The sequence below is a fragment of the Thecamonas trahens genome, assembly GCF_000142905.1.
Source record: "Thecamonas trahens ATCC 50062 unplaced genomic scaffold supercont1.50, whole genome shotgun sequence".
Taxonomy (NCBI): Eukaryota; order Apusomonadida; family Apusomonadidae; genus Thecamonas; species Thecamonas trahens.
In genome coordinates this window covers 103669-114715 of record NW_013657630.1, presented here as the reverse complement: position 1 = coordinate 114715, position 11047 = coordinate 103669, and the positions used below count along the sequence as shown (strand labels likewise).

The 11047-nt window shown below is 62.6% G+C and overlaps 5 protein-coding genes across 5 annotated transcripts; all 5 read left to right on the top strand.

Moving 5' to 3' along the window:
* The first annotated feature begins 523 nt into the window (after positions 1–523).
* On the top strand, positions 524–2685 carry AMSG_09483 (60S ribosomal protein L7). Its single transcript, XM_013898874.1, has 2 exons — positions 524–699; positions 1955–2685. Exons 1-2 carry the CDS (start codon positions 686–688, stop codon positions 2667–2669), a joined length of 729 nt encoding a protein of 242 aa, XP_013754328.1. The 5' UTR covers positions 524–685; the 3' UTR covers positions 2670–2685.
* A 364-nt stretch (positions 2686–3049) lies between these two features.
* Positions 3050–6561, top strand: AMSG_12265 (uncharacterized protein; the record flags this gene model as incomplete). The annotated part of the gene is made up of 2 exons (XM_013898924.1): positions 3050–3558; positions 4020–6561. The coding sequence occupies 2 exons, from the start codon at positions 3050–3052 to the stop codon at positions 6559–6561; spliced, it is 3051 nt and encodes a 1016-aa protein (XP_013754378.1).
* Positions 6562–7206: 645 nt separating this feature from the next.
* AMSG_09480 (uncharacterized protein) lies at positions 7207–8653 on the top strand (the record flags this gene model as incomplete). The annotated part of the gene is made up of 2 exons (XM_013898873.1): positions 7207–7286; positions 7323–8653. 2 exons carry the CDS (start codon positions 7207–7209, stop codon positions 8629–8631), a joined length of 1389 nt encoding a protein of 462 aa, XP_013754327.1. The 3' UTR covers positions 8632–8653.
* Positions 8654–8682: 29 nt separating this feature from the next.
* On the top strand, positions 8683–9572 carry AMSG_09479 (uncharacterized protein; the record flags this gene model as incomplete). Its single annotated transcript, XM_013898872.1, has 2 exons — positions 8683–9325; positions 9406–9572. The coding sequence occupies 2 exons, from the start codon at positions 8683–8685 to the stop codon at positions 9570–9572; spliced, it is 810 nt and encodes a 269-aa protein (XP_013754326.1).
* A 147-nt stretch (positions 9573–9719) lies between these two features.
* AMSG_09478 (uncharacterized protein) lies at positions 9720–11041 on the top strand (the record flags this gene model as incomplete). The annotated part of the gene is made up of 2 exons (XM_013898871.1): positions 9720–10463; positions 10508–11041. The coding sequence occupies 2 exons, from the start codon at positions 9720–9722 to the stop codon at positions 11039–11041; spliced, it is 1278 nt and encodes a 425-aa protein (XP_013754325.1).
* Positions 11042–11047: the final 6 nt, after the last annotated feature.

Sequence of the window (11047 nt, the reverse complement as noted above, 5' to 3'; positions counted from 1 at the left end):
GAGTGCCAGCCCTCGCCACCTCCTCCATCCACCGCTTGCCTTCCCCAACCCCCCCGCAGTTTTTGGCGCCGCATGCTCCTTTGCTCCCGTCCCGCCCCACCCATTGTACCTCCCCATGCCCAACTCGCAAACCTGGCACAACTCCCTCCTCCTCTCCTTCCCTCCCCCTCCCCTCCTCCCCTAGCAGTCTGAACCATCCCCTCTTCCGTGTCCCTCTGCGTACCCTCCGCCGCTCCTCAGCAGACGCGTCGCTGCTCATGGCTTGCTGGTCGACAGGTGGAAGAGTCGGTGAGTCGCAAGCTGACTTGGCCAACCCACTTTGACTTCAACCTGATCATCACAGGATTGAATCATTGTCACGTACTGGGGAGCAGAGAGGGAGGAGGGGGCGGACTCGATCGGCCCTACGGAGAGTGATCAGATGTTTTTGCAGGTGGTAGGAAGACCAGAATATGATGTGTCTGGACATGTACCTCGTGTAGTGCTTTGTTTCCCTCTCATCGGTGGTCGCTGCCGTGTATACCGCCGAGCTCAACGAGTTTGGGTGGTTTGTGAAGGCGGTGATTCGCGCGAGCTGGATTTGGATGTTTTTCACTTTTTCGGCAGTCTCAATCTCGCCAACGAACGATTCCCGCTTTGCCCCAATTGACCGGCACCACTTCACACTCACACACACACACACAACATGTCGTCCAAGGGGTACGTACCGCCATGATGAAGAGAGAGAACGCTGCCGTTGACAGCAGCGCATCCACAGTACATCCGGAACATACCTAGGTGGTTGTGGATGGCTTGGTTGTTGTATCCTCCCCGTTTGTGCCTTGCTTGTCCTCCCGCTGTGTGGCGATGATGGCTGGTTTTTGTGTGAGGGGGGACCCGCAGCGTTGTCCTCGATATACTGCTGCTGGCTCCCGCACATCCGTACACCCAAGCGCCTGTGCTCTCTACGGCGCAGCTGCTACGCACGCTCGCTCCGATCACCAACCTTTCCGTAGGCTGTAGAGGTGGCCCATGGCTGTCCCTGGCATGTCTGGCCCACCTCCAGCCACCGGATGGGATGGCCCATTATTTTGCTCCCCCCCTCCCCCTCCTCCCTTGTGCCCGTGTGCCTCCCCCCCCCTGTCGTCCCGGAACTTTTTGACCGAGCACGGACAGCGACAACAGCAAGCACCCGTGCTTTGCTACTTGTCATAGTCTCGTGCTCGATGTGACCATGCAACTATGTCGGCATCTTGCGGGGCACCTGGCTCGTCCAGGTCCGCCCCGATGTGTCGGAGGATGAGACTGTAAGACGTAGTCTCCACCGAATGGTATGCGCTGTGTGTATGGATCCCGGCCCTCTCTATCTCTATCTCTATCTCTCTATGGTTGGCACTGTCATGCTGCCGATCGAGAGAAAGGGACTATGATGGTTCGAGCAACTGTGTACATGGCGCCGTCGAGGTGGAAGTGCTTGTCTTTGTCTTGAAATCTGTGGCCATCCATTTTGCTGTTGTGCTCGTACAAGCTCGTGCTGGGCTGGCCTTGGCCTGGGATCTTCCTAGGATTGGTGCAGCTGGTAGCCAGCTTGTCGAGGCAGCAGAGGGATGTGATAACTTTAATTTGCGTTGCTTCTGTGCATCTTGCAAGAGTATGTCTTTGTTGGCTGATGGCGGACAATGTCGGACTTGCTGGATCAGCCCTTGCCCTTTGCTTGGCCCTTGTTGGAAATACGAGAGCAAAGCAGGGTGTGGTGCTGATGCCGCAGTTGGGCTTTTTTCTCGCTTTGCCAACTCTGATGAAATATGTTTATTGCTTCGGGCTCAAGCCGTCGAATGCAACCCGAAGACCGTTGGAAGGAAGTGCGCGGCTGTGCACGGAGAGTGGGCTTTGCAGGACGACCGCGTTCCGCCGAGACTCACCTTTCCCCCTCTTGCCCCGCCCTTGTTACCGCCTGGACCTCTTGTCTACACAGTGCTTCGATTCCGGAGGCTGTCCTCAAGCAGCGCCGCATCTCCAAGGAGCAGCGCGCCGCCAAGGCCAAGGCTGTTGCCGAGCGCAAGGTCGCCAACAAGAAGCGCCACGCCGAGGCCTTCAAGCGTGCCGAGAAGTACGTGAAGGAGTACCGCTCGCGCGAGCGCTCGCTCATTGCCCTCCGCCGTGTCGCCAAGTCCGCCGGCAACTACTTTGTCGAGCCCGAGGCCAAGCTCGCCTTTGTCATCCGCATCCGCGGTACCCAGGGCGTCGACCCGAAGACCAAGAAGGTCCTCCAGCTCCTGCGCCTCCGCCAGATCCACAACGGTGTGTTTGTCAAGCTCAACCGCGCCTCGGAGCAGATGCTGCGCCTTGTCACCCCGTACGTCGCCTACGGTTACCCGTCGCTCAAGAACGTCCGCGAGCTTATCTACAAGCGCGGTTACGGTAAGATCAACGGCCAGCGCATCCAGCTCTCGTCGAACGAGCTCATCGAGGAGCAGCTCGGCAAGTACAACGTCATTTGCATTGAGGACATTGTTCACGAGATCTACACCGTCGGCCCCAACTTCAAGCAGGTCAACAACTTCCTGTGGCCGTTCAAGCTCTCGTCGCCGAAGGGCGGCTTCAGCACCAAGGTCCTCCACTACATCGAGGGTGGTGATGCCGGTAACCGCGAGAACCAGATCTCCAAGCTCATCTCGCGCATGAACTAAAAACCAAACAACCGTATCGATACGTGGTAGCAGCGCCTTCACCGTCGACTCGTGGCCGTACCTATCGGCTACTCGTGGTTGTGTCTGCCCGAGAAACCCGGCCTCTCTTTGCCTGCCAAACCCGCAAGGGCCGGGCCGCAAGCCACCACCGGCAGGTGCCTCCTTCCCTTGCTCTCCCTTTCCCCTCTCCTCTCCGCGCACACTTGACGCAACGACCTCCACCAACAGTACGTAATCCCCCTCCCTTCCCTTCGCCCCTCCCCCCCCCCCCCCCCCCCCCCCCCAGCAATCCCCCCGCCGCTCACCTCCTTCCCTTCCTTGCCCCGGCCACAGTGAACGAGAAGGTGACGTATGGCGCGCTCGGGCTGATTGTGACGTCGATGGTGCTGGCCATTGTGTGCATGGCAACACTAGCATGGGTGGTGGACGAGGCTGGCAACACCACCCTGTACATCGGACTGAAGAAGTACCGTCGCGAGACACCGTCGGGCGATATCTCGGGCTCCCTGGAAGAGCTGAAGCAGACGTACCCGCTGGCGCGCAAGCTCGAGGAGGGCGGAGACAATATCCTCGGCACTGGCATTGTGGCGATCATTCTCCTCTTTGCTGCCCTCATCATGATCATCATCCACATCACAGGCCGTCCACAGTATCGCCTCCACTGGATCGCCATCATCCTCCTCTTCTTTGCCGGCTTCCTCGCCATGCTCGGCACCGTTCTCTACGCCAAGAAGCTCAACGTCGGCTACTCGTTCATCCTCTTCACCTTCACCGGCCCGCTCATCTTTGCCTCGGCCGTCTTTATGCTCTACGCCATCGTCTCCTCGCGCGGCCCGGCGTACGTCCCGCGCAAGGCCCCGCAGCAGGCCCCTGCCACCGGCTCGGTCTAGTCGACCCGCAACCGCGCCCTCCCCTCTCTCGAAGAGACCTCCATTAACATGCCTGGTAGTGTACAGGTTGCTTGCCCTCACCCGAGCTTGCGGCGGCGGCCTCCGCTCTGCACACCCACTGCGACCATTCACGGAACATGCAACATGGATGGACCACGGGTATGGACATGATGATTGCAACCAGCAATACATAGCAACGGTGGCTTGTGTGCTAGGCGGTGGGAGAGTGACGATGACGATGACGATGTTGACCAGCGCCGGTGGTGTGAGTGGACCGGCGGCGGTGGCGGTGCGAGTGGCTGGCGCGAGTAGCAGTGTGTGTGCGGCGAGTGGCGGAGCACTCGACGACGGTTCGGCGGAAGCGAGCTCGTTCGACGTTGCGATTGGAGTCAGAAGAGGGAGGAGGGAGGAGCTTGAGGAATATGTCGTCTGGAGAGCTGCTTCTGTCGAGGATACCCAGCAATGAAGAGTTTACACAAGTCAAGGCATTCTTTGAGTTGACGGAAGAGAACATGACGTTCTGTGGATGGGTGACCAAGACCAAGCGCAAGAAAAAGTCTGTCGACCACCGGCTGCTCACCATCGGTCAGTACCGAGTCGCCACCTGGAAGGAGTCCAAGCTCGGCTCTGCACTCAAACTGGCTCGTGAGGGTCACCTGCTTGACCTTGCCTCGCTCGACTATGTAGAGGCTGCAGAACATGCTTCGGTCAACCTCAAGTTTCGTGAGTTTGAGTTCCCTTTCGTGGAGACCCTCTCCCGCGGGAGGCACATTGTCTCGCTTATCAAGAACTTCTACGTCCTCATGTCGTGCAACGTGCCGCAGGAAACCTTTTTCGGTCTCTATGTTAACGCTGCTCCAGACGCACCTGAGGATCTTTCTCGCTTTCCGCCGCTGCCCAAGGGCATTCCCTTTTCTGGCTTTGTCGAGGCGTATGAGGCCCACTGCGTCCGCGCGGGCCTCCAGCTGGCAAACGTTGTTGTCTATCGCGAGCTCCTTGACTACATTGTCCAGCACGCTGGTGATAGATCCATTGCGCTGGTCCCGTCGCTCCTCAACTCGTTCGAGTTTCTTGACGCCAAGGCCCGCCCGCTCTTCCTGCTCGAGCCCTTTGTCAACGCGCTCAAGTACAACGCCTACTTTGAGTCGGTCACTGTCTCGTCGGTCACCCGCCTCGACATCTTTGACGTTCTCTCCCACGCTTTTACCGCCAACTCTACCATCACCCGCCTTGATCTCTCGGAGCTCTCGGCCAACTCGGGTTTTGGAGTCTTTGGCCGCGCCCTGCGCGACAACCCGGTGTGTGCCCTCACCGCCATCGACCTCTCTTTCAACGCCATCAAGGACAAGGGCATTGCCGCCCTGGCACCAGGCCTCGCCACCCTCCAGCTCCGCGAGCTCAATCTGGCGTACTGCCAGTTTGGCGCAAAGGGCATGTCCGCGCTCGGCAAGGCCCTCGCGGCTGCGCCGCACGTCGCCACCTCGCTCGCCCAGCTCGACCTCTCTGGAAACAAGCTCGGCTCGTCGGGCACCAGCGCTCTTGCCAACTGGCTCGTCGACGCCCCAATCACCACCCTCGCCTCGCTCAACGTCGCCGAGACCGCGCTCAAGGTCAAGAAGTTCTCGCCCATCCTCTCGCCCGAGGCCACTCCGGGTCTGGTCAAGCTCAACCTCTCGAACAACACCTTTGTTGACCGCGACGTTGTCCACCTCTCAAACGCACTCATGTCGTCTGCTGTTGTTGAGCTCGACCTCTCGGCTGCCAAAGTCTCCATCGAGAGCCTCGCCGGCATTGTTGGCTGCCTCGTCACCGACCGCACCCGCACCCGCTCGGTCCTGGATCTCTCATCCATCCCGCTCAAGCCGGCCGGCGCTATCCGCCTCGCCTCCTCGATCTCGGTTGGGCTCAACCTCCGCTCGCTCTGTCTGGACGACGCCCAGCTCGGCTCCGAAGGCACCATCGCCGTCCTCGAGGCCCTCATCCAGTCGCCCATGATCGAAGCGCTTTCGCTCTCGCGCAACGTCCGCGCCAAAGACAAGGCGCTGCCGGACGTCGTCAACGCACTTGTCCGCCTCGTCTCGCTTCCCAACTCACCGTTGGTCTCGCTCGAGATCCTCGGCAACTCCAAGTACGCGTTTGGCAGTTCGCTCGTCGAGTTCTTTGACGCGCTCGCCTCCAATGCCGCGCTCAAGGAGCTCAACGTTGAGGGTAACGGCTTTCGCGATGAGGGCGCCGAGGCGCTCGGCGCCGCCCTCGCCTCCAACGCCTCGCTCGAGACCATCTTTATCGACAACAACGCCATGTCGCTTGCGGGCTTAGACGCCTTTGCCAACGGCGTCGCCTCCAATTCGTCCATCATCAACCTGCCCATTCCGGACGCAGAGTTCAAGCGCATCGTGCTCGACAATGCCGGTGATACCGAGGCCTTTGAAAAGATGCGCAACATTATCAAGACCCTCCGGTTTGCCGTCCGCTTCAACAAAACAGGTCGCGGTGCAGGATGGGCGGCCCCGACGTCGCTCTTTGGCGACGACCCGAACCTCTCCGACGACGAGTGGCTCGCCCGCGACAAGCTCGAGCGCCGCGCCCGCCGCGCCGCCCGCCGCGCCGCAAAGGCCGAGGCCGAGCGTCGGACCAACGAGGTTGGCTCTGCCCATCGTGCCTCGCTCAACATGTCTCGTGCCAACAAGCGCGGCACCCTCTCTATCTCCGACTTTCAGGTCGAGGACTTTATGGAGCGCATGGGCTCAGTGTCCAAGGCCGGTGGCGGAGCTGGGGCCGCCAAGGGTCGCGGCCTGCTTGCGACCGCCGCGCGCAACCGCGCCACCAACCAAGGTTCGGACGCCGTCGTCCGCATCCGGCCCATCCCGGCTCCGAGACCGACGTCGATGGTGGGTGCCGGCGCCGGGCCGTCCGAAACCACATTCCGGCTCGATTACTCGTACGACTCGGACTCGGACTCGGGCTCGGACTCGGGCTCGGGCTCGAACGACTCGTCATGACCAAGCCAGGGGAGCTGCTGTTCTACGATGACGAGAATGACGAAGTTGACGAGGACGACGAGGATGATGAGGATGTTGCAGCAGCAGCAGATGCCAGTGTGGCCGTCTCGCTCCGCGATCTTGCCGGCGTGAGGACGCCCTGCAGCGCAATGTTGGCCACCATGACCTCGCACATGCCCATGTCGGCCCCGTGGGTGCCAACTGTGCGTATGATCCATCTCGTCAGCGCTCATGGAGAACGCGGCCGGAGCCATGAGCTTGTTGGCATCGATTACCCTTCCCCGCAATGAGCCACAGGCCGAGCCCGTTGCCGACGACGATGGCGAAAACGACGACGATGACTCCGATGATCACGCTCCAGTGACGTAGCGCGCAGTCCACAAACGTCCCGCCGCTGCCAACGCCCACAGGCAGGCAAACCGAGGACATCGCCACAGCCTTTGACGACCCTTTTTTGGCGCCAAAGACCAAAGAGGTAAATGCAACGGAAGGACACTGTCCGTGATGACCGGTGAGAACGATGACACGAGCGACACGCCCGACGACTACCATGACGACGACCACAACCATGACCATAACACGCCAACTCATGACGACGACGACCTGCACCCCTCTATCATCCCCTCCTCCCCTTCGAACACCGACATGTCGTCGTCGGTGGCGGGTGGCGGGTCCGGCCCGGTCGTCCTCTCCTCCCAACCCTCGTCAACGGTAGTCGATGGGAGGTATGCTCGCAAGGGGACCTTTGTCACACAAGTCAGTGAAGGCTTTCCGTCTGGAGGTACAGCAGCACATGTCGAGGCTGCAGAGGCTCGGACAGCAGATGCAGAGGCTCGGACAGCAGATGCAGAGGCTCGGGCAGAGGCGGCAGAGGCTCGGGCAGAGGCGGCAGAGGCCGAGGTGGCGCGGATCCGAACAGAAGCAGAGGCGGCAAAGAAGGCGGCTGGTGAGGCCGAGGCGACGGTGAACAGGCTCAAGGACCAGATCGCAGCAGTGAGAACAGAAGCGGCCAAGGCGCGTGGGGCAGCGGCCGAGGAGGAGGTGGACAAGGCCACCATATCGAGATTGCGCGGGCAGATCCGCTCGCTGCAGGCCACCATCAAGGTGCTGGAGGCCGCAGAGGCACCGCACTCGCAGCCGGTGACCGCGACCGCGGGCGATGCGGCGAGCGGCTCGGCCGAGGAAAAGCTGGAAAAGATGGGTAAGGCGCTGCACTCGATGCGGGCACACCTGCTACAGTCGCGGAAGGAGAACACCAAGCTGCATGCGCAGCTGGACCGGTTCCTCACCCGCGACTCGCTCGTCGATTTGCACAACCGCATTTCGCAGCTCTCGGCCCAGCTGGAGGAGGTTACCAAGGAGAAGCGGACGCTGGAGTCTGCGCTCCGCAAGGCCACTATGACTCGCAGCTCCGAGGCCCGCTCGCCGCTCCGAGAGCCAGCAGATACGCGCGGCTCTGTTCCGCCACCACCACGCCGCGAAGGCCGGCCGTCGTCACGCTCCGAGGCCCGGGCGCTGCGAGCGCAGGCCGCTGCGCTTCGTGACAAAGTCAAGCACGAGCGTGAGATTGCGTCTCGGGCGCAGACCAATCTCATTGCAGCGCAGGCTGTGCTGACCGACCTTGCGCTTGCACTTCGCGATGCCGGCGAGTCCGCACTCCCACTTGCTGGCTCCGAGTCTGCCGACCCCGCAGCCGCCGTCGCCGCCGTTGTCCGCGTCGTCCGCGCCAATGCCAAGTATAAGACCGCGCTCGACGGCGCCAAAGAGGCTCGCGCCAAGACCATCAGCCGCGCCCGTAGCCACATTCACTCGCTCCGCTCGCGGCTCACCGCCACCCACACCGCGGTCCGCTCGCTCTACCGCGCCATCAAGGCCGGCGGACTCGCCCGCAAGCAGGCACTCGATCCGGCAGCGCTCGTCGGCACGCTCCGCAAGCTCCTTGTCGCCACCAAACCCCCGCCGACCCAGCAGGCGGCCCGGACCTCGCCTGACTTGTCCGAGCGGTCGGCCGTGTCGCTCACACCGGCCTCGATCCGCGCCTCGCCATCGCGGCGGACGCCCGACTCGTAGGCAGTAAAGAGCCACTGGTGCGCACACCTGTCTCACCCACCTACCATCGGCATGCCCTCGATCTCTACGCTGGCCTTTGCAGCTGTTGTGACTGCCTTTGCGCTCGGCCATATCGCCGTCTTTGTCCTCGGCGCTGATCGCGGCGTTGTGGCAGACCTTCTCGCGCTGACGTACTCGACGATGCTTCCGATCGGATGCGGGGCGCCCTTGCTGGACGGCGGGGCGTGGCGCATGCGGCTGGGCGCGGTGGCCACGACCTTTGTCGCCATGTCCGCCATCACGCATCTGACTTGGGAGGCCGGGTGGCTCGTCTTCCGTGAGGCCATTGCGGCGTCTCCGACGGCGCCATGGGCCTACTCGTGGTGGGCGTACATCGATGGCGGCGACACGCGGTACGCGCAGCCGGACAACACGCTGCTAGTGGTCATGGAGGGCCTCTCGGTGTGCAACGGGGTGCTCGGCGCCTCCGCCCTCGGTCTCTACGCCAGTGGCGGGCGCTACGCTCCGCTCGGTGTGCTCGGTATGATGGCCATGGCCGTCGTCCATCTCTACTCGGTCGCCCTCTACTACGCCACAGAGCTCATCGACGGCCTCCCCTCGGTCGGCGACTCCGTCTTTGACCTCGGGTTCAAGTTCATCCTCGCCAACGCACCCTGGCTCGTCTTCCCACCCGTTGTCATCGTCTGGGGCATCGGTGAGCTGCTCCCTACCATCATCCACCATCCGCACTGCGCCTAGAGCCTGCCATCTCGCCGCCACCAACCTCTGTCATAGGGAACCCGTCGCTGTCACCAATCGCTGTTGCTGATCGCTCTCGCCTCTGCTCTGCCGCCGCCGCTCTCAACGGCGTGATAATCATTGCCATCGACTCGCCACTGGTAACCAGCAACTGCATCAACTGCATCAACTGCGCCAACTGCAGTGGCAAGTTGCGGCAGTGAGCCGTGACAATCGTCTGGCAGCTGTGCTCGGTCGGCCTCTCGGCGTCATTGCCCCCACCAAGTCTCTCTGTCGCCGACCCCGAGCCGCCGACTCACCCAGCCGCTGCGCCCCGCTCCCCGACCCGCCTCGCCCCACTCCACCTCGCCATGCGCGTGGTCTGGCTCTCGCTCGCCTTTGCCTCGCCGGGCTTTTCCGGAAACTGCTTTGCCGCTCGAGCATACGTCCGTGCCCTCCTTGCCCGTGGCCACTCGGTCGACGTTGTCTGCGCCGTCCCGCTCGCCGAGCATCCGTCGGCGACTGCTCTCACGCTCACGCCGCTCGGCAGCGGCCCGGTGCCGGACATGGCCCCGGTCCCGATCAAGGACTCCAACTCTGTCTGCTCCTCGGTGTGCTCGACGCATCCGGCCTTTGCCTTTCTCGATGATTGGGAGGCTCGCCCGACCGTCTGGGCCTACCCGGTCTCGAGCTGGTACAAGGTCGATGCCTCTGCGCCGCACGCCGAGTGGGCGGCGGCGATTGAAGCGGCTGCGGCGGCTGGTGAAGGCTCGACTCCGCGGTTGGAGGAGGCAGACTCGCTGGTCTTTGTTGACTTTACCTCGTTGGGTGCTCTCGATGCGCTTGCAGCAAGGTGTCAGAGCCTCCCGCGCTCGCTCTTCCTCCCGTACAGGATCTACAGCACCGATCCCGGGCTGGCCCAGGATGCGGCTGCCACATATGCGGCTGTCGAGACACGTTGTGTGGCTCGAGCAGATGGCGTCGCGGTCCTCTCTTCGCTTGATGGCGAGCGCCTAGCTAGCCTGTGCGAGACCGAGACCGAGCTGGCGGTCCTCTGGCCGCCGCTGCGGAGTGCTGTGGCGACGCTTGCGGCGGGCGCAGACATTTGTCCAGATGTCCGCAGATATCTGCTCTGCTGTGTCCGCGTTGCGCCGGTCAGAACGTGGCAGCCTACGTCGAGGCGGTCGAGGCATGCGCCGGCGAGCTTGCTGCTGCGGGCATCGTCCCATTCATGTGCGGCGCCGCGCCTGACGCCGCCTACGCCGAGGCCATGTACGCGCGAGTCCTCACCGCATGCCCTGATACGCACATTATTCGCGGCTCGTTGAGCACGACGGAGCTAGGCGAGGCCTTTGCCCGTGCTGTCGTCAACGTCCATCCGGCCACTTACGAGCCGTGGGGTATGACCCTCGCCGAGGCGGCAGCCTTTGGCACGGCAACCGTCTGCCACGCCGAGACTGCCAACATTGGCGTTGTCCGCGATCTGCTTTGCGAGCCCGGGGTGACTTTTGTGGCCAACATGGACGCTCCTCCCGACGCGCCGGACTCGCTTGCCTCAGTCCTTCGCGGCATGCTTGCCGCTGGCACTTTTCGCGAGCTTGCCGCCGAAGCCGGCGCCGCTGCGCGTGAGCTCGCGGTCGGCTGGCAGGAGGACCAACTTGGGGCTCGGCTGGAGGAGCTGCTGGTGAGCTGAATGTTG